Source organism: Podarcis bocagei (assembly GCF_964188305.1).
Source record: "Podarcis bocagei genome assembly, chromosome: 1".
Taxonomy (NCBI): Eukaryota; Metazoa; Chordata; class Lepidosauria; order Squamata; family Lacertidae; genus Podarcis; species Podarcis bocagei.
The window spans coordinates 4,148,949-4,176,204 of record NC_138125.1 but is presented as its reverse complement, the minus strand read 5'-3'; the positions used below and the strand labels follow the sequence as shown (position 1 = coordinate 4,176,204).

The 27,256-nt window shown below is 46.2% G+C and overlaps 2 protein-coding genes across 2 annotated transcripts in view; one reads left to right on the top strand and one right to left on the bottom strand.

The window, feature by feature from the left end:
- The window catches only part of PYGL (glycogen phosphorylase L), a 61,822-nt gene extending 58,495 nt beyond the window's left edge, over nucleotides 1-3,327 (top strand). The window contains exon 21 of the mRNA XM_081191813.1: nucleotides 1,935-3,327. Within this exon, the coding sequence (XP_081047939.1) occupies nucleotides 1,935-2,135 (201 nt within the window). The 3' untranslated portion in view covers nucleotides 2,136-3,327. The remainder of the gene's footprint in view (nucleotides 1-1,934) is intronic.
- Nucleotides 3,320-27,256, bottom strand: part of ABHD12B (abhydrolase domain containing 12B) — a 38,424-nt gene continuing 14,487 nt past the window's right edge. Inside the window, exons 8-13 of the mRNA XM_081193809.1 lie at nucleotides 26,866-26,903; nucleotides 23,324-23,406; nucleotides 19,832-19,914; nucleotides 16,143-16,221; nucleotides 5,956-6,080; nucleotides 3,320-3,448 (exon numbers count right to left, since the gene is read on the bottom strand). Coding sequence (XP_081049935.1) covers nucleotides 3,424-3,448; nucleotides 5,956-6,080; nucleotides 16,143-16,221; nucleotides 19,832-19,914; nucleotides 23,324-23,406; nucleotides 26,866-26,903 — 433 coding nt within the window. The 3' untranslated portion in view covers nucleotides 3,320-3,423. The remainder of the gene's footprint in view (nucleotides 3,449-5,955; nucleotides 6,081-16,142; nucleotides 16,222-19,831; nucleotides 19,915-23,323; nucleotides 23,407-26,865; nucleotides 26,904-27,256) is intronic.

Here is a 27,256-nt window from a genome sequence, read left to right as displayed (position 1 = left end):
ATCCAGGGATCCTTTACCTTTACATTTTACCTTTAATGCCCTAAATGACTCAGGTCCCAAATACATAAGGACCACCTCCTTCCCTACAGACCATCCCTGGTGCTGAGTCCAGCAGAGGAGGTCCTCTTCGTAGTTCTCCTGCCCTCAGACACTATGGGGTGTCAGCCTAGGGTGAGAGGACCTTTTCTGTGGTGGCCCCTAAGATGTGAAACTCCGTCCTCATAGAGGTGTGTCTGGCACCTTCATTATACAGCTGCCGGAGAATGCTGTAGATTCACCTCTTTACCTTGGCTTTGGACAACTGAGGTGTATTATTTGTGGCTGTAAGTTGTTTAAACCTGCTTTTAATACTATGTTTTAATGTTGTGACCTGCCCTGGGACCTTAAAAGAGAGGGGGGGGGGGAAACACTAGCCTAGCCATAAATACACAAGTTATTTAGCCTGCATACTTTCTGTCTCCCACGCACACCTGTGTTTAGTAAACTGTGGCCTTTTGTAGTTTCCTGGGGTGTGCTTATTAACTCCATGCTTGATCACCTGTGGTTATTTCATCAGCATCCTTGTAGCTCAGGTGTGACTCACCTGTGGTCCTCCAGGTGTTGCTGCACTAAAACTCCCTTAATTCCTGGCCATTGGCCATGCTGCCTGCTCAGGGTCCAAAACAGTTCTCCCTCCGTCCTCCTGTAGTTGAAATCCCTCCTTGTTAGAATCCTGCAGGTACAGTGAAGTATTTCCTTCACTCCTATATTTTGAGATTCTTCTACATGCTACACTTCCTGTGTAGTTCTCCTCTTGCTGCTTCTTGCAAGATGACCACCTAGAACAGTGGTTCCCAATTGGTGGTCTGCAAACCCCAACTGATGTCCATGGCACATACCCATCGACTGACTGTTTGTGGGCGCCGTGTGCTCGCACGGGTCATGTGACCCACACAGGAGTGAAGCCCGGAAGACGTACACTTGCTCTGAGACATGTTGGCACCACTCTCAAAACAAGAACTACTACAGAGATATCAAGATTTTCAAAAGAAGGGGGTTCATGGCTTGGCTTTTGAAAAGCAGGGGTCTGCAGTTCCTAGCTAACTGGGAACCACTGACCTAAAATGTATAAGAATAAGAATAAATAAAATTTATTATTTATACCCTGCCTATCTGGCTAGGTTTTTTCAGCCACTCTGGGCGGCTCCCCACAGAATAGTAAAAACACAATGAAACATTTAAACTTCCCTAAGCAGGGCTGCCTTCAGGTGCCTTCTAAAAGTTATGTAGTTTTTATCTGCTTGACATCTGATGGGAGGGCGTTCCACAGGGCGGGCGCCACCACCGAGAAGGCCCTCTGCCTGGTTCCCTGTAACCTCACTTCTTGCAGTGAGGGAACTCCCAGAAGGCCCTCGGCGCTGGACCTCAGTGTCTGGGCTGGACAATGGGGGTGGAGACGCTCCTTCAGGTAAAACTCTGTCTGATTTCCCTACCATCAAACTTGGGGCTGGCTGAGGTTGGAACTTGAAACAAACCGTCGCTTTGGCCCGGAGGGTTTTGTTGAGCAGTCAGAAAGAACTCTGCGCGTGGAAATGAGAGACTTCCAGTTGGTCGCCCGGTAATGGCAGACGGGAGCTCTTTCGGCTGAAAGAGCCCCAGCACTGTGAAACGGGGAGACCGCAAGAGCGTCACGGTCCACCGGAAAAAACTCAGATTGGGCGTTCTGAGGACCTGGTGATCCGGTGGGTGCCCTTTGGCGACTCCCCCACTCCCCGGTAACCAGGGGGATTTCAGGAAGTCATTTTACAATGTTACCAAGACTGGTTTAATTACAAATAGGATGTTTGTTTGTTTGTTTGTTTGTTTTAATTTTTTTGGAAAATTAATAAAAAAAATTGAAAGGGAAAAAAAGGAAATGAGACCTTTGCGATTCTCAAGTCAGCTTCTTTTCGCAGAACGCCAAGGAGTGGACCAAAATGGTGATCAGGAACATCGCCGCCTCCGGGAAGTTCTCCAGCGACCGGACCATTAAGGAGTACGCCCGGGACATCTGGGGGGTGGAGCCTTCCGACTTGAAGATCCCGCCCCCCAATGTGCCCCGGGACGTGGCGGACGAGATGCTGGCCAACGACACGTCCGAAAAGATGCACGTCTGATTTTGCACGAGCCCCGGGGAGTTAGCTGTACCTGAGTAGTGAGTGTGCGGCCCTGTGTGCTTTGTGCGAGGCAGGCTCACGCTTGTTTAGTGACGCTAACAGTAGTTAAAAGTTGTGGGCTCTTTTTCTTTCTGCTTTTATTGGCGTTGAAAGGGGAATCTGACTTCTTCCATGAATTCTGCAGAAGTGCGAAGCAGGTTGAAGGGCACTTCTGAGTGTCATGAACCCCCCTCCTCCTCCCCCTCCCTTGGCTGCCTGGGAATTCCTAGTCCTAAGTCTCCTTTTTGAAGCTCCCAGGATGGGGCTGCTGTTGAACCTCCTGCAAAACCAGCTTCCAGGAGGGACCGATGGCAAGATCGAGTCAACGAGCTGCTCTTTTGCATCCTCAACTCTTTTTAAAAGATAAGAAAGGGATTGGTTACCCATCAGATAAACCCTTCGCAGAGGGTGTGGGACCTGTCTGGCGAGAGAGGTGTGTCGAAAATGGTGGCAGCAGAATCCCTGGGGGTCTTCATGTTGCTGTCTCAGCCATCTTGTGGCCAAGGGTCTTCCCCCCCAAAAAGGGGCCCCTGCTCCAACTTGCCTAGGAGGATATTCAGACTCCATTTCTGCATTTCAAAGCTCTGTCTCTGAGCCTGTTGTTTTGGGTTGTTTGGCAAATGGCAGTCGGGTTTTCTGCGGCTTGTTATCCGCTCTGATTTGGAATTAAAATGTGGGTTTTCCCAGGAGAAGCACTGGAATGGAAAAAAACCCCACCCGCTCAGATGCGGAGCTTTAAAGTACAGACCTGTGCCTAGAAAGTGGGGTGCAAAAGGACGTCTGGCTGAGCCCTATAATCTGTCCTACAGTCGCTGGACCAAAGTGCTTTTAACGGATACCCTGAGGTATTGCAGCAGGTGCTATGTGCTCAATGCCATAGGTGTGCTCAGCAAGTACATGCCGGCTGCTTGCGCGCAGTGAGAAAGATGCGCTAGGAAGGGGAGAGAGAGTGTCCTGCTCAGGTAGTGCTTAAAATATCCACTTTTAGGTGCATTAATACAAAAAAAGAAGCAGCGAACCCCACATCTTTGCAAGGGCTGCATGCATCAGTTTGTGTTCTCCCCGCTTTCTTGTCTCCCGGGTCCACGCCACAAATCTTGCATTCCTGAAAAATTCACCTGGTAAAATAAAAACGAAATCCACTCTTCCTGTTCATGGCTCGCTTTATTATCTGTAGCAATTTGAACTGGAGTATGGCGCAGTGTTCCTTGCGGGGGACAGCGGCTGTTCTCTTCCTGCGTTGCTGCTGTCACTTAACACTCTGGAGGAAGTTTCTGTTTGGGAACAGGAGGGAAACAAAGAGGCATGATTTACCGTATACAGTGGTACCTCGCAAGACAAATGCCTCGGAAGACGAAAAACTCGCAAGACGAAAGAGTTTTTCGTTTTTTGAGTTGCTTCGCAAGACAAATTTCCCTATGGGCTTGCTTCGCAAGACGAAAAACGGAAAAACCCAAAACGTCTTGCAAGTTTGTTTCCTTTTTCTTAAAACCGTTAATACCCAGAGTGACTTCGAGGAGCAACTCATAGCACGCGGTGTGGTAGTCTTTTTTGAGGTTTTTGAAGACTTTGGTGATTTTGAAGACTTTGGGAAACCGTGCTTCGCAAGACGAAAAAACTCGCAGAATAAATTAATTTTGTCTTGCGAGGCACCACTGTATTCCTTCAACCAGGGGCCATGTTGGGTATCTACCTAGGCAGGACTGTCTTAAGCATATGCGGCGCCGGGGTGCAAATATCCACCCTACCGCTTCAGCGTCTCACTGGCCCCCAAACTCACGGCGCAGAGCCACCTGCAGCAGAAGAGCCTGCTGCTTCACTTCAACTGATGGAGGCCTCTTCCCCGGACCCAACTCTCGGGCCCCAGCCTGGCACACCTGAGAGCCCGGCACCCGGGTACCCCACACCCCTAGCACCTATGGGTAAGACGGCCCTGTACTTAGGCTGTCTTTAGGCTGGGACAGGGTTTCCCAAACTTGGGTCTCCATCTGTTTCTGGACTACAACTCCCATCATCCATGACCCACGGGCCCTGCTAGTTAGGGATGATGGGAGTTGTAGTCCCAAGTTTGGTAAACTCTGGTGCAACATTTGGGTGGAAGAGTACACTCTGTGTACGTGGGTGCACCTATATGCCATTTCAGTAAATATGGAAGGTGTGTTTGTTTTAAATTGGGGGAAGGGAACCACTTGCAGTGGACCAGCCACCTCTGAGGATCTCTCCCCATCACCTAGGTCATGGGTAGGCAAACGAAAGCCCGGGCGCCGGAACCGGCCCAATTGCCTTCTGAATCCGGCCTGCAGACAGTCCGGGAATCAGCGTGTTTTTACATGAGCAGAATGCATCTCTGGGTTATTTATGGGCATAGGAATTTGTTCACCACCCCCCCCCCCAAAAAATAGTCTGGCCCCCCCACATGGTTTGCTGAAAAAGTTTGCTGACCCATGACCTAGGTCAAGCGTAGCCAATGTGGTTTCTTTCGTCTTATACAACTCCAATATAACATGGAGGAAGCCACATTAGCTCTGCAAGAGCTGCCCAGCCACTGAAAGCCACCATTGACTGCAGGCCCAATAATAATAATTTATTATTTATATCCCGCCCATCTCCCTGGGTTTTCCCAGCCACTCTGGGCGGCTTCCAACAAAAGATTAAAAATACATTAAAACAGTCATTAAAAACTTTCCTAAACAGGGCGGCCTTCAGATGTCTTCTAAACATCAGATATTTGTTTATTTCTTTGACAACTGATGGGAGGGTATTCCACAGGGCGGGCGCCACCACCGAGAAAGCCCTCTGTCTGGTTCCTTGTTGAGGGAACCACCAGAAGGCCCTTGGCGCTGGACCTCAGTGTCCAGGCTGAACGATGGGGGTGGAGACGCTCCTTCAGGTATACTGAGCCAAGGTCATTTAGGGCTTTCAAGGTCAGCACCAGCACTTTGAATTGTGCTTGAAAACATACTGTGAGCCAATGTAGGCCTTTCCAGACCGGTGTTATGTCTTGGCATAACAGGCCCACGTGCTGCCGTGGCATTTAAGCATGTTCTCCTTGGTCATGCAATGGAGAGACACGTTCCCTCTGCCTGCCATACTGATTTCTGCAATGATCACGGAGTTATTTTAAAAAATACTGAGGTTATACTGCTAATGGGTGCTTTTGAATCATGGTGCTGGAGGAGACTCTTGAGAGTCCCCTGGACTGCAAGAAGATCAAACACATCCATTCTGAAGGAAATCAGCCCTGAGTGCTCACTGGAAGGACAGATCCTGAAGCTGAGGCTCCAGTACTTTGGCCACTTCATGAGAAGAGAAGACTCCCTGGAAAAGACCCTGATGTTGGGAAAGATGGAGGGCACAAGGAGAAGGGACGACAGAGGACGAGATGGTGGGACAGTGTTCTCAAAGCTACCAGCATGAGCTAGACCAAACTGCGGGAGGCAGTGGAAGACAGGAGTGCCTGGCGTGCTCTGGTCCAGGGGGTCACGAAGAGTTGGACACGACTGAACAACAACAACTGCTAATGGGCAGGGCAGGAGGGTTGGACAGTCTCTCTCTTCAAGTTGCAGGAGCGATGAAGAAGGGGTCCTCCCTCTTGAAAACAGCCAAGGCAAACAGCCTGAGCTAAAGGCTGCTTCTTGGGCTTCCAGCACAGCAAATTTGCATATCCCTCTTTCTGCTGGAGCTGGCAGCTGTGTGAGCCCAGCCCCCAGAGTGTCAAAGGGAAGTCAGGGGTCCGGGACCCCATTCTGCAAAAGCGTTTCTCTTATTTCCGCCCACTTACTTCAGGATGCCAGCAAGATCAGGGTGGAAGGAAATGTAGTCGTGTCCTAAGCCCATAGCAGAAGGTAAAGGAATAAACACGACGTTATCTTTCTTCTCCGAAGCGTTGTATGCAATCTCAAAGAGCTGTAAGAGAACGAATGAGGCAGGTTGTAGCATCTGGGGTTTCTTAGTTTCATAGAATCTTACGGGGGTCGTCTAGTCCAAGGGTTGGCAACCTAAGGCCCATGGGCCGGAAGCGGCCCACAAGGCTTGTCTCACCGGCCCATGGCGACCCCTGCCACTGCCCACTCTTAGCGACATGGGGACCAACTTCTGGGTTGATGGTTCCTGTGTGGATGCTCATGGGTGCTCTCCTGACCCGGATGTGTGCCGGAAATAGCATGTGCGCATGCACACAGACCCAGAAGAGTGGGCATGCGCACACACTTCGGCCCATCCTCCGACAGGCGGAGCATCGACCAGCCCATCCACAGATAAGGTTGTCGACCTTTGATCTAGGCCATGCCCCTGCAATGCTGGAATCTCGGCTAAAGCATCCGGGACAGATGGCCATCCTATTGGTAAAAACTATTTGGTGTTTCTCAACTTTCTAACTAGTTGCAGGACCTTAGCCAGACCTAGCAGAGTACACGCAGAATCCATGGAAGCAATTGGCGACTTGGCTGCAGACAGGATAGACGAAGCAGGAACTTGTAGTTAGGTGTTTATTATATATAGTGGACTATTTACACGAACAGAACACGGATCTTTAGCTAGCTCTCTCTGACACGACTCACAACTCCTACACTGACACACAGAACTCTGAACCTCTGAACTCCTGAACTAACTCATTCCAGTTAGTAGGCCATTAATTATCACTCCCTTGAAAGAGCTTGACCAGTCAGGGAGCTGTCTGCACGACTCTGTTAGTGCCAGGCAGACCTACTCCTTCAGATTGCCTTCTGGCTGTCTGCCAAACCTTAATTGACTCTGTGTGAGTAGCTGCACGTACACAGTTTCCCAACACATCCAACCTCTGCTTAAAAACCTCTAAGGAAGGAGAGACTACAACCTCTCGTGGGAGTCTGACAGTAAGAGCTGTTTGACAGTTGAACAAAGTTTTTCTGAATGCCTAGTCAGAATCTCCTTTCTTGCCACTTGATTCAAGCCATCGGTTCGAATCCTACCCTCCAGAGCAGATGAAAACAAGCATGCACCCACCCTTAAGATATTTGAAGATCGCCATCATATCTCTTCTCAGTCTCCTCTTTTCCAGGCTAAACATACCCAGCAACCCTTCCTCATAAGGCTTAGTTTCCAAACCCTTTATCATCTTGGTTACCCTCCTCTGCACACGTTTCTTTTTTTTTTTAAATAAATTTTTATTGGTTTTACAACATTTTTAAGAAAAACAAACAAACACAAACAATAACAAACATATAAAATAGTTTCAAAGATATTTTCATAAACCTCTTTTCTTGGACTTCCCCATACCCCCCCTCTCCGCATCCCAATGTCCATATTTGAACTAGCAACTCCCAATTGTTACTTTCTAATCTCTGTCATCTTAGTCCTCTTTTATTGTCTAACCTTGTATCCCTGTACCCTATTGCTTCTGGCAACCACAACATTTTAACATTCATTCAGTTTATAGTAGTCCTTAAGATAGCTTTTAAATTTTTTCCATTCTTCTTCCACCGTCTCTTTGCGTTGGTCACGGATTCTGCCCGTCATCTCAGCCAATGTCATATAGTCCATCACTTTCATCTGCCATTCTTCCAGAGTAGGTAAATCTTGTGTCTTCCAATACTTTGCGATGAGTATTCTTGCTGCTGTTGTGGCATACATAAAGAAATTTCTATCTTTCTTTGTCACCAGTTGGCCGACAATGCCCAAGAGAAAGGCCTCTGGTTTTTTAGAAAATGTACATTTAAGTACCTTTTTCATTTCATTATAGATCATTTCCCAGAAGGCCTTTATCTTCGGGCATGTCCACCAAAGGTGATAGAAAGTACCTTCAGTCTCTTTACACTTCCAACATTTATTATCGGGCAAATGGTAGATTTTTGCCAGTTTGACTGGGGTCATGTACCACCTGTAAACCATTTTCATAATGTTTTCCTTTAAGGCATTACATGCCGTAAATTTGATACCGGTGTTCCATAACCATTCCCAGTCATCTGACATAATGTTGTGTCCAACATCCTGCGCCCACTTAATCATAGCAGATTTAACTGTTTCATCCTGTGTGTTCCATTTCAACAGCAAGTTATACATTCTAGATAAATTCTTAGTATTGGGTTCTAGCAATTCGGTCTCTAGTTTTGATTTCTCCACCTGGAAACCGATTTTCCTATCCTGTTTAAAAAATTCCATTATTTGGTGATATTGAAACCAATTTTCTACTTTGTGCTTCAATTTCTCCTGACTTTGTAGTTTAAACTTGTCTCCATCCTGTTCTAAGATTTCCCAATACTTCGGCCATCCGACCTCCATATTGAGTTTCTTCACTGCTTTAGCCTCCACTGGTGACACCCATCTAGGGGTTTTATTTTCCAATAGGTCTTTGTATCTTATCCAAACATTAAATAATGCTTTTCTAACAATGTGATTTTTAAAAGTACTGTTAACTTTGTCATACCAAAGATATGCATGCCAACCAAAAGCATTATTGAAACCTTCCAGATCCAAGATGTCCGTGTTCTCGAGGAGCATCCATTCTTTCAGCCAGCAAAAAGCTGCTGCCTCATAGTACAATTTTAGGTCCGGCAGGGCAAAACCCCCTCTTTCTTTGGCGTCAGTCAGTATTTTAAATTTAATTCGGGGCTTTTTGCCCTGCCAGACAAATTTCGAGATGTCTTTGTGCCACCTCTTAAAGCATTCCATCTTGTCAAGAATCTGCAAGGTCTGAAACAAAAATAACATTCTAGGCAATACATTCATTTTAATTACTGCAATTCGGCCTAACATTGACAGTTTCAGATTTGACCATATTTCTAAATCTTTTTTAATCTCTGACCAACATTTTTCATAATTGTCCTTATACAAATTGACATTCTTAGGTGTTAAATAAACCCCTAGGTATTTGACCTTCTTGACCACTGTCAAACCTGTTTCCTCCTGAAATTTCTCCTTTTCCATATCTGTTAGGTTTTTCCCTAAAACTTTAGTTTTTTGCTTATTCAACTTAAATCCAGCTACCTGGCCAAATTGTTGTATTATTTCTAAGACCCTTTTAGTACTAGTGTTTGGCTCTTGCAAAGTCAATACTAAGTCATCTGCATACGCTCTTAATTTATAATGTTTAGCTCCGACCTGCACACCTTTGACCTGCTGGTCATTTCTTATCATATTCAGCAACACCTCCAGAACCGAAATGAAAAGTAATGGGGAAATTGGGCACCCCTGTCGTGTTCCTTTTTCTATCTTAAGTTCCTCAGTCACAACATTATTTACAATCAGTTTAGCTTTTTGTTCAGAATATATTGCAGCCATACCATTCTCAAAACCCTGGCCTACCCCCATCCCATGAAGATTCTTCCTCATAAAACTCCAAGAGATGTTATCAAAGGCTTTCTCCGCATCCACAAAGATCAATACTGCTTTAGTGTTTATATTCACCTCCAGCTTTTCCAAGATGTCTATTACATTCCTTACATTGTCTGCTAGGTGTCTTTTAGGGAGGAAGCCTGCTTGGTCTTTATGAATCTTCTCCATCAAAACTCTTTTAAATCTTTTTGCCAAAATGTCTGCAAAAATTTTGTAATCCACATTAAGGAGTGATATTGGGCGGTAGTTCTTGAGTTGGGTCTTTTCAGTCTCTGACTTTGGTATGAGTGAAATATATGCCTCTTTCCACGATTCAGGTGCCCTTTTTCCCTCAAGAATCTCATTACAAACTTCTCTTAATGGTTGAATCAGCCATTCCTTCAGCGATTTGTAGTATCTAGAAGTCAGTCCATCTGGTCCCGGAGATTTGCCCAGTTGCATATTCTGAATGGCAGCCTCTATCTCTTGTTCTGAGATTCTCTGGTTCAAGTCCATCTTACTTTGCTGAGAGATGTTTTGTAATCCATATCTTCCAAGGAATTTGTCTATATCTTCTTCATTTTGCGGGCCTTGGGTGTAGAGTTTTTTGAAATAACTTAAAAAGCAATTTCTAATTTCATTGGGTTTAGATATGTTCTTTCCATCCACCTCTAGGCTTGTAACTGTATTTAGTTTCTGCCTTTTCTTCAATTGCCATGCCAAAAGTTTACCACATTTATTTGCTGATTCAAAAGTCTTTTGCTTCATTTGCTTTATCTTCCATTCAATCTCTTGGTTCATCAATTCCATATATTGAGTTTGATATAACTTGATCTCTCTTAAAATGTCCTGAGACTTTGGTTTTGTTCTTAATTTCCTCTCTCCTTCCTTTATCATTTCCAAGATCTTCTCTTTTTTCTCATTTTGTTTTTTCCTCTTTATTGAATTTTGTTGAATCAAAAATCCTCTCATAACCGCTTTACTTGCGTCCCAGATCACTCTTTTCTCCACGTCGGTCCTCAAATTTATTTCAAAATAGTCTTTTAGGGTCTTTTGGGCCTTCGTGAGAATCTCCTTGTCTCGAAAGAGGGTGTCATTCATTCTCCATCTAAATTGACCAGTTATTGTGAGTTTCATCTCCATCTTCACGGCGTTATGGTCGGAGCAAGTTTTTGGGCAGATTTCCACTTTCTTAATCTTTGGAGCCAGTCCACTAGTAACCCAGATTTGGTCAATTCTGGTCCAGGTCATCATTGCTTGGGAGAAAAAGGTTCCCTCTCTCTCCAGAGGGTTCCTTGTTCTCCAAATGTCTATCAAGTCCATGTTTTCTGTCATTTCGAAAAAAGTCTTAGGGAGTCTCCCTTCTTTAGTAACTGTTAGTCTTTGTGCCTTGTCCATATTAGTGGAGACCACGCCATTCATGTCTCCCATGATTATCATATTGTAATCCAGATAGTCCGTCAAAGTTTCATGAAGTCTCTTAAAGAAGTCAGATTTGCCTTCATTCGGTGCGTAAACTCCAACAACTAAGAATTTTTCTCCTTGTACTTGTATCTCCACAGCCAGATATCTCCCTTGTTCATCTTTAAATATCATTTTTGGAGCCCATTTCTCCTTCACATATATTACTACTCCTCTCTTCTTAACTTTGTCTGATGAAATAAATTCTTGTCCTAGCCTTTTATTTGTGAGTAATCTCCTGTGGGCTCTGGTTATATGAGTTTCTTGTAAACATATCAAGTCCAGTTGTTCTCTGTTCAAAATATGAAATACTTGTCTTCTCTTCAAAGGCCCATTCAGTCCATTACAATTCCAACTAAGGAATTGTAAAGCCATCTTGTTATTTTCTTAAGGCTCCTCCAACAGCTCCAAGTTGTTGCTCTTCTTCTGATGGTGGTGGTTTTTGTCCAAACGAGAGATTCAGGATATCCAGTGCTCTCCTCTGTTCTGCAGGTACGTCCACAGTCCCCTTCTGTAAGTCCTCCTGGTATCTTGCCAAAAATTTGTCTTTATCTTGAATTGTCTTTATTTTCACTTTCTTTGCCTTGTAGTCGAATGACAGTCCTTGTGGGAACTCCCACCTGAAGCGGATAGAATTTTTCTTTAACAAAAGAACCAAATCCTTGTAGAAATTTCTTAAATCCAAAATGTATTTTGGTATGTCTTTAAAGATCTGTACAGCTGAATTTCCAATTTGCAAGGCCTTATCTCTCTCGTCCTGACCTAGCCACTGTGATCCATGCGACGGTCACCTCCAGACTGGATTATTGTAACTCGCTCTACGTGGGGCTGCCCTTGAGACTGACCCAGAAACTCCAGCGGGTGCAGAATGCCGCGGCGAGACTCCTTATGGGGTCTTCGCTGCGAGAGCACATTCATCCGGTATTATACCAGCTGCACTGGCTCCCGGTGGAGTACAGGATCAGGTTTAAGGTGCTGGTTTTAACCTTTAAAGCCCTATACGGCCTAGGACCCTCGTACCTACGGGACCGCCTCTCCTGGTATGCCCCACAGAGAAACCTACGGTCTGCAAATAATAACATCCTCAAGGTCCCAGGCCTCAGAGAGGTTAGGCTGGCCTCAACTAGAGCCAGGGCCTTCTCGGCTGCAGCTCCAAACTGGTGGAATGCTCTGTCAAAAGAGACTAGGGCCCTGCGGGACCTGACATCTTTCCGCAGGGCCTGCAAGACAGAGTTGTTCCGCCAGGCCTTTGGTCAGGGCGCAGCCTGACTCCCTCCTCTGGCAACCTGCACATAATTCTGCTTAATTGGTTGCCATCAATTTGATTTAATTAATTTTTATAATGAAATATTTTTAGATTGTGTGATTATTTGACTGATTATTTGATTGTTGTTAGCCGCCCTGAGCCCGGCTTTGGCTGGGGAGGGCGGGATATAAATAAAATTTATTATTATTATTATTATTATTATTTTCAAAGTGTAGTCCTAAAATTTTATCTCTTTCCTCCTTAGATCTGAGTGTGATCAGACAATCTCTCGGTGTCTTTCTATCTTGCTTTTTACCCAGTCTAAAGGCAGTTGTAATTTTGAATTCGTCCTCCTCAAGGTCCCAGCAATCCGCAAACTCCCGTGTCAAATATTCCACAAGGTTGTCTCTTTCATTCTCCGGAATCAGTCTTAATTTTAAGTTTCTCTCTTTCCTCTGTAACTCCCACAAGGCCAAAGTTGCATCATGCTCATAGACCTTCTTGGCAAGTGGCTCTAATTTCTCCTGCGTCTCTCCAGCAGTGGCTTTGGCCTCTTCGGCAATCTGACGCGTGGTGGCGTTTTCCTCGACCAGTTTGTTTATAGATTCTGTATTCTGGTTTAACCTTGTTGATATTTCTGTTAATTTTTGTGTGTTCTCTGAAGTCTGTTTTGTCAGAGACTCCAGAGTCTGGTTTATCTTAAGCAAAGCTTCTGTCACAGCTTCCATAGAAACGGCTGCTCCTTTGTCTTGTCCTGTTGTTCCAGCTAATCCGGCTGTTGCGCCTGAAATTGAGCCTCTTTTCTTTGCTTGTTGCAGCTGCAACTGTTGTTGTTGTTGTTGTAGCTTGGTCTTAGCTCTTGTAGCTATCTCTTCTTGTGGTCCACTCATGTCAAGGTCAATTCCCACGGGATTTATTCTCCCTTGGAAAATTCCACTGTCTTAGGCCGTGCCGGACTTTACTTTATCCTCTAGAGGGAGCAAATCAAAATGGCCATAGAAGGAAGTTTCCAAATACAAGAACAAAGGAGACAGTCCAAGATGTAGAAAGAAAGGAGATTAACCCAGTCAGAGTCAATGTTGCTAAAGTCTTATAACTTCCAATTGCCACAGTTACCCAGTATACTGTTTATACTGTTTCTTCTTATACTGTTTATACTGTTTCTTCAAGGTGTCACTTCACAGGGAAAAGTCAGCTCAGTGTACTAAAAAGGCAGCCCGTTTCAAGCTTTCAAATAGATGAGATAGCAGAGGTTTTTTCCTCCAAATAAATCATACAGTTATTAGTCGAATTCACCTCCCCTCTGCCCTGCTTGCTAGAGGGGAGATCAAGGGTCTAAATGTCCGGTTTATATGATCAAAGAGCAGGTCTAAACGGATGCAAGTTTAGAGTTCCGTTGCTTTCACTTTCATGCAGTCGGGGGGAGGCAGACTTCCTTTGTTTAAATCTCCCCGTTTTTAGCCCAATTTCTGAAATTTAAAGGGTCCCGATTGTTTTTCCAGCTCTTACTCACGGGAATTCAGTCCAGATTTTCTTTTCAGGAAGGAATCGGCGCTCTCCGCTTATGGCGACGCGGCTTCACTTCGCAGGCTGGGTAGCGACTCTCAGCACCGCGCTCTCTCCCGATGTCGATCCGTAGCCTTTAAAAAGGCTCTTTCACGGTACCGGGGGGCGCGAAGGTGCCCACCGAGTCTCCTTGTTCTCAGGCTTCAGCGCCTGGGATTTTAGGGGTCCCCCGCTCGCCGTAGCGGGTAAGACCCGAACTTGCGAAGCAGTCCTTCTCCGGAGCTCGGAGGTAGGACCGCCATTAAGCGCTGGCACCGACCGGAAGTCCCTCTGCACACGTTTCAGCTTGTCAACATCCTCCTTCAATTGTGGTGCCCAGAATTGGACGCGGTATCCCAAGTGTTGTCTAACCAAGGCAGAATAGAGTGGGACTATTACTTCCCTTGATCTGGACACTGTTGATGCAGCCTAGAATAGCATGAACTTTGATTTTCCTGTTGAATCACACTGTTGACTCATGGTCACTAAGTCCCCTAGATCCTTTCCACATGTACTGCAAGTAAGTTAGGTGTCCCCCATCCTATATTTGTGCATCTGGGCGCTGTGGGTTAAACCACAGAGCCTAGGGCTTGCCGATCAGCAGGTCGGCGGTTCGAATCCCCGCGACGGGGTGAGCTCCCGTTGCTCGGTCCCTGCTCCTGCCAACCTAGCACTTCGAAAGCACATCAAAGTGAAAGTAGATAAATAGGTACCACTCTGGCGGGAAGGTAAATGGCGTTTCCGTGCTCTGCTCTGGTTCTCCAGAAGCAGCTTAGTCATGCTGGCTACATGACCCGGAAGCTGTATGCCGGCTCCCTCAGCCAATAAAGCGAGATGAGCGCCACAACCCCAGAGTCAGCCACGACTGGGCCTAATGGTCAGGGGTCCCTTTACCTTGACCTCTTCCTGCCTAAGTGCAGAACCTGACATTTGTCCCTACTGAAATACATTTTGTTAGCTTGCGCCCAGGTCTCCAATCTGTTAAGGTCATTTTGAATTCTGGTTCTGTTTTCTGCAGCATTAGCTACCCTTCCTAGTTGGGTGTCATCTTCAAATTGGATGAGCATCCCCTCAATTCCTTCATCCAAGTCATTGATAAAGTCGTTGAATAACAACAAGCCCAGGACAGAACCCTGCGGCACCCCACTTGTCGCTTTTTTCCAGGATGATGAGGAACTATTAACTGCGATACATACAATACCTGTAAAAGGATCAAACTGAGAAACAGAGACACACGACTTGTGATTTTTTATTATTATGGTTTTATCCCACCGAGTTCATGGTGGATTCCAAAGGTTCTCCCCCCTTTTCCCTCATTTTATCATCTCAATGAGGAAGGTTAGGGCTGAGAGAACTTGCAGTGGCACACGGCACGTTTTGTGAGCTGGAATAGGAAACAGCATCCTCTTCTGACAGTCTCATCGCTAGCCCTCCTGCAAAATGACACCTTGCGTTGCAAGGTGAGGCATCGGCCTGTGGTTTCGTTTCCACTGTCGAAATCCCCCACCTCCAACTTGGCCCTGACTTTAAAACTTCTGATGCCACCATTCTTCAAAAGGTTCAAAGCATGTTGCAGCATTTAAAACAAAAACAAAAACCGTATTTTTCGCTCTATAAGACGCACTAGACCACAAGATGCATTTGGAGGGGAAAAACAAGAAAAGAAAAATTCTGAATCTCAGAAGCCAGAACAGCAAGAGGGATCGCTGCGCAGCGAAAGCAGCAATCCCTCTTGCTGTTCTGGCTTCTGGGGTAGCTGCGCAGCCTGCATTCGCTCCATAAGACACACACACATTTCCACTTACTTTTTAGGAGGGAAAAAGTGAGTCTTATAGAGCAAAAAATACGGTATATGTAGAGTGAACAACCCATTCACCACTCCCTCTCAAAATGAGCACCCTGGTCCCTCTGAAATAAATGCAGCTTGCTTTGAACTTTCAGGAAATGACTAAGCAACAAGGAATTCGAGGCAGTAGTTGCAAAGGATGTTTTAGAGCAACATATAGGGACCAGTTGACCTATGGCTGCTGGATTGCAACTTCCGCCAGCGCCAGCCATCATAGCCCAGAGCCAGGGATGATGGGAACTGTAGTCCAGCAATCCCAGAAGGGGACAAAGGTTCCCTAGCCCAGTTTGAAAGTGTAATCTATCTGACCTTGCATTTTCAGCCCTAGAATGGCAATGATGAATAGTTGCTTGCCTAGGACAAAGAGAACTGTGTCCCCAGGTGACCAGACAAGGAGCCCTTGGTAATTGTGAAAATAATCCATAGTTCTGCTCCCCTACCCCACCCCACCCCACCCTGTCACCATTTTACTGGCTAAGTGAGCAGATAACCATGGAGGCTTCGTTCCACGGCTACATTGCCTTCTCACTTTTAAAAGAAACGAAGAAAGAAGATTAGAATAGTACAAAGGCTTTGTTACCTTCCTTCCATGCTGTATTGGGATGATCGCATCATCTTCTGAATGTATGATCAGGATAGGACTGGACAACGCTTGGACGCTGCAGATGGAGACAGGATGCAATGAACCAACAAGCATTTGATTATTCTGGTTTTATCCTGCATCTTTGGCCAAACCCTGGCTCCCAAAGTGATTTGGGAAATTAGAACACGAGATGATTAAATTTATATATCACCCTTCATCCGAAAATCACAAGACGGTTTACGAAATAGGTGGAACTTTAGCCGAGAAGCTGGTTAAATCAATTAAATTTGCACGGGAGCAATTTAAAAAATAGTTTTTAAGCAAGAGTCATACTTTAGCTTTAGATGTGATGTAGAACAATCTTAGAAGAGGCATTCTCTCTCTCTCTCTCTCTCTCTCTCTCTCTCTCTCTCTCTCTCTCTCTCTCTCTTTACCCCCCTCCCTCCCTCCCTCCCTATCTTTAAGTGTGAAGCCAGCTACAAAGCCTTTCCTGATGGCCCACCTGGTTCAATACAATTTTTCAGTGGTAGCAGCCCCACCAAGCAGGGAACAGATTTAAGAGTCTAGAAGTACCACATGGTTTTTATTCTAAAGGGCTGGGCTGGGCAGGGCAGTGACCCAGTAAGCAGCAAAAATTGTCCCTCCTTTCTCATCAGGTTGATCATTCGGTGACCGGCAAGAAGTCATAATCCCCATCCTCATCTGATTTTTACAGATCCCCTGAGGGGAGGGTTGTCTCTCTCTCTGCATACATAAAGTCTGCAAGAGTGAGGGGTAAAACCCATTTTGGTCAGGCCCTTTTGGCTGGCATGTGGACCCCAGTGGGGTGACGACCAAGGGTGAACGCAGACCCCAAAACAGTTCCCCAACCTGTGCCTTAAGGATGATGCCTCCCAAATTAAATTGCAATTTTTAGTTATTTAAGAAAATTTGAATACCACTTGGTTGGAACAAAACCTCAAAATGGTTTAACAAAAATCTTTTTTAAAAAAATATATATATACAGTGGTACCTCAGGTTAAGTACTTAATTTGTTCCAGAAGACTGTTCTTAACCTGAAACTGTTCTTAACCTGAAGCACCACTAATGGAGCCTCCCACTGTCACTGCGTGATTTCTGTTCTCATCCTGAAGCAAAGTTCTTAACCCGAGGTACTATTTCTGGGTGAGTCTGTAACCTGAAGTGTATGTAACCGGAAGCGTATGTAACCCAAGGTACCGCTGTATCTATAAAGGACAGTTTAAAAAACATTCAAACACTAATTAAAACCAACGATAACCTAAAAAACACACATGTAACTTCCACGTGTCTGGATAGACTTGCCTAAACGAAAAGGTTTTCCGCAGGTGCTGGAAACAGTACAGCAAAGACAGCTGTCAATCAGCAGGGAGTTTCGAAGTGTAGCTGCCACCACACTAAATGTGTACAACGAGTATTGTGCTGCGCCTATAACACTGCCAGATCCGCAGATCGAAGCAGTCGAGAAGGCAACTGCGCAAGACGAAATTTTTTGCTCCATAAGACGCACCTAGTTTTTAGAGGGGGGAAGCCCCAATTTCGGGGCGATCAGCTCACAGTTGTGCAGCTTCTTTTGCAAAGGGGAAAAATCCTGTTTTTGTGGGGTTCAACTCACAGTTCTGCAGCTTCTTTAGGAAAGGGAGCCATTTCTACAGTTTCCAGACAGGTAATCTAATCAGCCAGTCCCATGTCGTTGGGGAAACAAACGGCCTCCGTCTGCAGAACATTCAACAATGGAGGCCTGGGCAAGGGGCTGGAAAGGGAGCCAGCAACTGACCACACATTCGCTCCATAAGACGCACAGACATTTCCCTTTACTTTTTAGGAGGAAAAAAGTGTGTCTTATGGAGCGAAAAATACAGTACTCCATAATGTGGAATGTTGATGGATATCTTAATCTTTTTTCTATATTTATTGCCGAGTTTCTCTTTCGAATGTTTTAAAGAGTTGTTTTCACTGAACATTGTGATAGGAATTTTATGGTCTTAGATATATGGTAATGTTCATAAGTGTACCAACCAAGCACATACATAGATCAGCACAGGAAGACCAAACTGAAACCATTTTGATTCCTAAACCGAGCAAATGTTTTCTCTGCAAGGTCAAAGTGGGAAACCTCCCCCTTGTCTCTTTCCTCACAAATCCTGTCTTAAGGGCACATTTAAGATATGAATAGGGTGTGAGCCTGTGACCTGGCCCAGGACCTAAGTATTTATCACTACAAAAGACTGGCCAGGCTCCCCAGGCAATCCAATCAAGTAACCTGCCAGACAGGAGAAAAACAACATTCAAATTTCTGTTTTAGACCGCCTTTTTTGTGATGTATGTATGATGTTTCTGGGGGTGGTCTTGATCTACAGGGTGGCAATTTCAAAAGTCTTTATAAGGCCTTGCATGCCATTATTCTGGGTTCCTCTTCCTCTCCTGTGTGTGAGGGGAGTACCCTGTTGCAACAGATCAATAAAGATCAGGCTTACTAGCTGCTTTGCTTCTCAATATTCTCTGGTTGGCCTCTGTTATTTTCTCCTACCGATGGAGAACCTATGTAAGGACTCTATATGGGCTCTTGGATATCCCATAAGGGAAAAGGGCAATTTTTGTTTATATCAACAGCCAGTGTGCCTAATGGTTAAAGTGGGGTTCGAATCTCCACTCAGCCAGGAAAGCTCCTTGGTTGACCTTGGGCCAGCCACCATCTCTTAGCCTAACTTGCCTCACAAGTTTGTTGGGAGGATGAAATGGGAAGGAAGAGAACCACGTGCACTGACTTGAGATCCTTGGAGGATAGAGTGTGGAGTTTGGAACTGACAGGGTTAAAACTCCGTGGTGTCCTATATCTGGGAGGAGGCCTCAAATTGGCCGAGACGGGGCATTTCAGGCGAGGATCAAACATTTGGACATACGTTTCCGGAATGTATGTCAGAGCGTTCATGAGGGGCTAGTTGTTCTGAAATACTGTCCCTCAACCAAGAACCTCGCTGATGGTTTCACAAAACCATTAACCTTCCAGAGGCACGAGGAGTTCTGTGAGGGTCTGTGTATGGGGAAAGCATTGTTGGCTGTTGTCCCCAGATGCAGGACAAGAGGGGGTGTGGAGTTTGGAACTGACAGCGTTAAAACTCCATAGTGTCCTGTATCTGGGAGGAGCCTGACGCAGGGAAGTGCGTCAGAGTCTGTGTCGCTGTTCAGACTCACTTTCGCTTCTGCCTAAGACGTAGCTCGGCTCAGAGGCTGCGTGTGTGCTTTGGAGCACAGAGAATGTCGGAGGTTTCTGATGGATTTACTGCTTGTAAATAAACGCTTCTAGAGATACGAACCGAACTGTCTCCTGACGTGATTTATCCCTCATCTCACATGGACGCGGGACCACTGCTACTCTGCTCTTCCTGCCAGGTCAGCTCCCGATCAGAGCCGCACAGGGGAAGCCTGACTGGACGCAGGATTAATTTTCCCAAATAGAGGTGGCATATAAATGTTAATAATAACGATAATATTCTCTTTGTAAACCGTTTTAAGGGTTTTGCTTTGTTTTTACAGTTAAGCGATGCATGCCTTTTATGAAACAAAACAAAATAAGAGGACACCAGTTTTGCTCAAGTGTACTCAGACTTCTGCAGGTGCCCCAGACAGAACCACCTCGCTGCCACCGGGGCACCTTTCGGACTCACTTTTTGTCGTTTGGGAAGATCATCCCCGCGAGAGCCATCGTATCTAAGATCAGATAGTCAAAGCCAGGAAACTTGCGGTAGATCTGTTTCAAGAAAGGGCAGGTGACTCATTAGAAGAAGTCGCAGAGAAACAGAGAGCCTGAAAAAAGGTGGACATTTTCCATGGATGCAATTCCATGGATGCAATTTCCTTTGTGCAATTGCCCCAGTAAATGTGTCAGCAAAGCAAACGTGTGCAAAGCAGGGTGGGTCTGTATTGTTGCAATATCAGTGGCAAGAGGAGTCCACGTTCCAAATATAACATACTTTCTGGCTGAGGATTTATGTCAGGGGTCAGCAAGGTTTACCTCGCCTGGGCCGGCTCACTCCAGCGGAGATCCCTCTGTGGATGGATGGCGGCTAACAGATTGAGATTGAATCCTGACAAGACAGAAGTACTGTTTTGGGGTGACAGGAGGCGGGCAGATGTAGAGGACTCCCTGGTCCTGAATGGGGTAACTGTGCCCCTGAAGGACCAGGTGCGCAGACTGGGAGTCATTCTGGACTCACAGCTGTCTGTATCCAGGGCAGCTGTCTACCAACTCCACCTGGTACGCAGGCTGAGACCCTACCTGCCCACGAACTATCTCGCCAGAGTGGTGCATGTTCTGGTTATCTCCCGCTTGGACTACTGTAATGTGCTCTACGTGGGGCTACCTTTGAAGGTGACCCGGAAACTACAACTAATCCAGAACGTGGCAGCTAGACTGGGGACTGGGAGCGGCCGCCGAGACCATATAACACCGTCTTGAAAGACCTACACTGGCTCCCAGTACGTTTCCGGGCACAATTCAAAGTGTTGGTGCTGACCTTTAAAGCCCTAAACGGCCTCGGTCCAGTATACCTGAAGGAGCGTCTCCACCCCCATCATTCTGCCCGGACACTGAGGTCCAGCGCCGAGGGCCTTCTGGCAGTTCCCTCACTGCGAGAAGCCAAGTTACAGGGAACCAGGCAGAGGGCCTTCTCGGTGGTGGTGCCCATCCTGTGGAACGCCCTCCCACCAGATGTCAAAGAGAAGAACAACTACCAAACTTTTAGAAGACATCTGAAGGCAGCCCTGTTTAGGGAAGCTTTTAATGTTTAATAGGTTATTGTATTTTAGTGTTTTGTTGAAAGCCATCCAGAGTGGCTGGGGGGACCCAGCCAGATGGGCTGGGTATAAATAAATTATTATTATTATTATTATTATTATTATTATTATTATTATTATTATTATTATTATTATTCGTGGGCCAGAATGCGTGTGCGCCCACAATTTTCTGTGTCTGCACAGGCGCAATTTCTGGTGCCGCAAAAGCGAGTCCCCGTGCTGCGCTGCGCTGGTTAGCACAGCGCACGGGGACTCGCAGAGAGAGTGGCTCAGTTCGGGGGCGGCTCATGGACCAGTTAAACGACCCCCGGGGGCCGCTTGTGGCCCATGGCCCTTTGGTTGCCAACCCCTGGTTTAGGTTTTTTCCCAATGGTAATTACCGTATTTTTCGCTCTATAAGACACACTTTCCCCCTCCTAAAAAGTAAGGGGAAATGTGTGTGCGTCTTATGAAGTGAATGCAGGATGCGCAGCTTTCACTGAAGCCAGGAGAGCAAGAGGGATTGAAATACGGTACATTTGGTGGTCCAGAAAAGGCCTTTAGATCATCCTTGTTTTTAATTTACGCACACAGTTTGCAAAGCACATAAACCAATGGCACAAAGGCACAATAATTAAAACAAAACAAAACCACACAGCATAATTAAAACACGCAACAAAGCTAGCATATAAATGTCCATGATAAGACAGACTCATTAAAACAGCACAGCATTGAAAACACGAGATGCAGATTGAGAGATCAAGGGAAGACCTGTGTAAACAGAAGCCTCCCAAGAGGCTGGCAGGTCGCCACTTTCGAAGGGGAGTCTCGCATTTCAGGACGTTCCAGCACTATTCGGAGCAACTGGCACTTGGAGGCACACTGCCTCCAACTCAGGACAGGCAAAAGACAGCCCTCCTTCGCGCAGCACGGCGTTAAACTGCGGAACTCACTGCTGCAGGAGGCAGTGGTGTGTAGTGATCAGGTGGGGTTGCTATGCGGAATTGTAACAAATATAGAGTAAGCCATCTGTGTCAGCAATGAAAGCATTGCGTTGACCGGGTTTAAACTATATTGATATGATTCTTGATCAATCCACACCTCTGCATCCCTGTTCCATTTCTCTTTCCTGACAAGTCACATACAGTGGTGCCTCGCAAGACGAAAATAATCCGTTCTGTGATTCTCTTCATCTAGCGGTTTTTTCGTCTTGTGAAGCAAGCCCATTGACGGATTAGCGGATTAGCGCTATTAGCGCTATTAGCGGCTTATCTGCTGATCGGATCAGCTGATAAGCGGCTTAGCGGCTTAGAAAAAGGGGGGGAGGAAAAAAACCAGCAGCAAGACATTGTCGTCTTGCGCAGCAAGCCCATAGGAAATTCGTTTTGCGAAGCACCTCCAAAACGGAAAACTCTTTCGTCTAGCGAGTTTTCCATCTTGCGAGGCATTCGTCTTGCGGGGCACCACTGTACGCTGACAGACAGGCAAGAGTCCTGGGTTATCTAAGACTATGGGCAGTTTCTTTGATGTAGCTTTTCTGATTGTTAATCTTAAAATGTTAATCTTGGAGCCAGGAAACAGATCTCACATGAAGGTGATAATGATCCTGTCCTCCTGGACATCTGGCCATCCTTCTTATCATGTATATTTCTCACCTCTGGGGTTGCCAGATGCTCCCCTTTGTAGTTCTCAACTTATTTACCCCAAAATATATGCATGCTAATTAGTGTTGTAGTGTAACTTTGTTCCCACGTGGGGTTTGATGAAATGCTCAAGGGAAATACGATTGGTTCTCACAAGCACTGTGTGAAGGGTTCTTTTGTTAATATAATGGCCTGGTTAGGGGTGTGGTTTACGCACTTCCTCCGAGAGCCTTGCCTGTCAAAGCCTCGTGTCTTATTTTAATCAGGGTCCAGTCCTGTCCTTTGGCCTCAGAACGCAACAGTGGTGCCGACCAACTTGGGAGGGCTTTCAAAAAGGATTGGACAAATTGATGGGGCAGAAGGCTATCAACAGCTACTAGCCACAATGGCTATCCTCTGGTCAAAGGCAGCAATGGTTCTGAATACCAGTCACTGGAACCCGCAGGATCCTTGTGCCCGGATCCTGCTAATGTGTTTCCCATTGGGGCATCTGGGTGGCCACTGTGAGAACTGGGCCAATGGTCTGACCTAGAATGCCTCTTGTCATGTTACATTTGACTTTTGCTCAAGGTACACTGAGAGGCCATATTTGGCTATCTGGGCTGAAGTTCCCCACCCCGGCCAAACAGAATAGAAATTAAAACCACTTGCCAGCTGGCACGCCCCACTGTTTACAGAGTTGCTCAGCAAGCTGTTTCAGTGGCAGCAAGAGGGCTGCGAAAGAAGAGCACTAAATCTTACTTTTGTAACGGGGATGGTGGCAGCTGCATCCCGGATGTTGGTGTAAGGAGCCTCCAGAACCAGAGCGTCGACTATGGTTCCATCTGCGGGGGGAAGAGGTGGGAATTGGAAAATGAAAGTGGAAACAAACGCAGTTCTAGGCTGCATCAACGCAAGTCGAGTGTCCAGATCAAGGAAAGTCATAGTCTACTTGGGGACTTCCCTGGCTTTTTTTCCTGGCCCAAGTAGGACCAGTCTGGATACTTGGCCTTGGTGAAGACTTGACATTTTCATCCCCCAAAAAGTTTTTGATTTGAGTTCCTACTGAAATGAGGCTGCATTTTAATGTTGTGTTTTAATCTTGTTTTTAAGTTGTATTTCAATCAATTGTTTTTATACCTGGTGTTAGCCGCCCTGAACCCAGTCTTGGCTGGGGAGGGCGGGGTATAAATAAAAATTATTATTATTATTATTATTATTATTATTATTATTATTATTAGTCCTGCTCAGTTCTGCCTTGGTCAGACCACACCTCAAGCAATGGAGTCAAATGACAAGAAAGAAGATTCTTACTAAACTTTAAGAAGCACTTTTGGATGGCAAGAGATGTCAGCAGCAGAACAGACTCTCTCAAAATGTGATGGACTTTCCTTCCTTGGAGGTTTTTAAAAAGAGGCTGGATTGACATCTGTCAGTGATTCCTTAGCTTTGATTCCCGTACTATTGGGGAGTTGGATCCTTGGTGGTCCCTTCCAACTCTACGATTCTGCGATTTAATTCTACAATTCTACGAAAAGCCCTTGGAGAGACGCCAGGACAAATCCCTGGAGAAGGGCAGCTTCTCCCCACCAGAAGAACCAGGACAGCAAGCTATTCCAGTCCGACAGAGACAAAATATACAGAAATCCAGGCTGACTTGAACAGTCAACTTGCAAAATTTGAGGAGGGTGTGGAGATGGAGCCCTGTTAGCCCTCCAGAACAACTGCAAAGCGGATTCCAACAAAATGGAGCCCTGTTTGATTGCTGCCGACACAAAATCATAGAGTTGGAAGAGACCACAAGGGCCATCGAGTCCAACCCCCCCAAAAATCATTGCAGAGTTGCAATCTAGTCCCCAAATGCAGGATCGCAGCTCGGAATCACATGTCGAGTTCCACTCTCATCCCATCTGTGATAGGAATTTTGAGGTCTTAGATATATGGTAATGTTCATAACCGCAGGTACATAGATCAGCACAGGAAGACCGACCTGAAGCCATTTTGATTCCTAAACCGAGCAAATGTTTTCTCTGCAAGGTCAAAGTGGAAAAGCCTCCCTGTTGCCTTTTCCTTCACAAATCCTGTCTTAAGGGTATGTCTGCGTTTGAATAGGGTGTGAGCCTGTGACCTGGCCCAGGAACTAAGTATTTATCATTACAAAAGACTGGCCAGGTTCCCCAGGCAATCCAATCAAGTAACCTGCCAGACAGGAAATAAACAAGGACAGGAGAAAAACAACATTCAAATTTCTGTTTAGACCGCCTTTTCTGGGATGTGGGTGTGATGTATCTGAGGGGTGGTCTTAGGTTACACCCCTTCTGTGATGTATGTATGATGTTTCTGGGGGTGGTCTTGATCTACAGGGTGGCAATTTCAAAAGTCTTTATAAGGCCTTGCATGCCATTTTTCTGGGTCCCTCCTCTCTCCTGCAGGTGAGGGGAGTACCCTGTTGCAACAGATCAATAAAGATCAGGCTTACTAGCTGCTTTGCTTCTCAATATTCTCTGGTTGGCCTCTGTTATTTTCTCCTACCAATAGGGAACCTATGTAAGGACTCTATATGGGCTCTTGGATAACACATAAGGGAAAAGGGCAATTTTTGTTTACAACACCATCTTTCCGGGGCTTCTCAGCTTCCTCACCACCCCAGTCTCTTCCAACCCCTATAGACCTAGGGGCAAACTATACGCAGTTTTGAGTGAGGGGCATTGAGAAAGTGCATAGGAGTGGCGTCACGGGTGAGGATTCAGCAGAAGTAGGGGAGAAAATGGGGAGGGGGACCCAGTTGCATCTGTCATTTGTGTCGACAGCCTCTCTCTTGACGTCATACGCAAACAGATGTTGCTTCATGCATGCGTTAACAGAGAGGTGTAAGAATAAACCGGAGAAAGAAGGGGGTTTTGAACATGCTCAGAAACACCCTTGAGGAATCCGCGTCCACTGAAACGGATTTCAGGGCCAAATCTGTGGCTCATGACCCCAATTTGCTCACCCTATGCAAAAGCCAATCTCCTCACTTCCAAGAAGAAGAAGAGGAGGAGTTTGGATTTGATATCCCATTTTATCACTACCCTAAGGAGTCTCAAAAGGGACACAGGTGGCGCTGTGGGTTAAACCACAGAGCCTAGGACTTGCCGATCAGAAGGTTGCCGGTTCGAATCCCTGTGACGGGGTGAGCTCCCATTGCTCGGTCCCTGCTCCTGCCCACCTAGCAGTTCGAAAGCACGTCAAAGTGCAAGTAGATAAATAGGTACCGCTCCGGCGGGAAGGTAAACGGCGTTTCCGTGCGCTGCTCTGGTTTGCCAGAAGCGGCTTAGTCATGCTGGCCACATGACCCAGAATCTGTACGCCGGCTCCCTCGGCCAGTAAAGCGAGATGAGCGTCGCAACCCCAGAGTCGGCCACGACTGAACCTAATGGTCAGGGTCCCTTTACCTTTACTTTAAGGAGTCTCAAAGCGGCTAACATTCTCCTTTCCCTTCCTCCCACACAGCAAACACTCTGTGAGGTGAGTGGGGCTGAGAGACTTCAAAGAAGTGTAACTGGCCCAAGGTCACCCAGCAGCTGCATGTGGAGGAGCGGGGAAGCGAACCCGGTTCACCAGATTACGAGTCCACCGCTCTTAACCACTACACCACACTGGCTTAGTTTAAAGGTTTAATAACCTTGTAGCACAGGCCATTTCCTACACACAAAAGCGTGCGCAAATGGCTCTCTCTAATCTGTAGTTCAGTGGCAGAGCATCTGCATTGGCGGCAGGTCGCGGGTTCGATCCCCGGTGCCTCCAAATAGAATTTAGGAACAGGCTCCCTTGTCTAAAATGTTGGAGAGCTGTTGTCAGTCAGTGTGGACAGCACTTTGCAGCTTCCTATGTACCCACTGGTGCTGGAGGAGACTCTTGAGAGTCCCATGGACTGCAAGAAGAAAAAACCTCTCCATTCTGAAGGAAATCACTGGAGTGCTCACTGGAAGGACAAATCCTGAAGCTGAGGCTCCAGTACTTTGGCCACCTCATGAGAAGAGAAGACTCCCTGGAAAAGACCCTGATGTTGGGAAAGATGGAGGGCACAAGGAGAAGGGGACGACAGAGGACGAGGTGGTTGGACAGTGTTCTCGAAGCTACCAGCATGAGTTTGACCAAACTGTGGGAGGCAGTGGAAGACAGGAGGGCCTGGCGTGCTCTGGTCCATGGGGTCATGAAGAGTTGGACACAACTAAACGACTAAACAACAACAATGTACCCACAACCAGGCCCCCTTGGATTGTGAGGCCGTGACCCTTCCACACACAGATATTAATAATTACCTTTTTCTTTCAGCCTCCTAGCAGTGTTGGTAGCAATTCTGCAGGGAAACAGGAAAGAGGGATATTGTCACATCGCAGCCCCAGAAGATCTCTGCTGGATCAGGCCAATGACTCATTGAGCCTGACATCCTGTTCTCATGGGGACCGGCCATTATTATTATTATTATTATTATTATTATTATTATTATTATTATTATTATTACCCCACCCATCTGCCTGGGTTTCCCCATCCACTCTGGGCGGCTTCCAACAAAAGATTAAAAAGACATTAAAACATCAGTCAATAAAAACTTCCCTAAACAGGGTTGCCTTCAGATGTCTTCTAAATGTCAGATAGCAGTTTATTTCTTTGAGATCTGATGGGAGGGCATTCCACAGGATGGGGGCCACC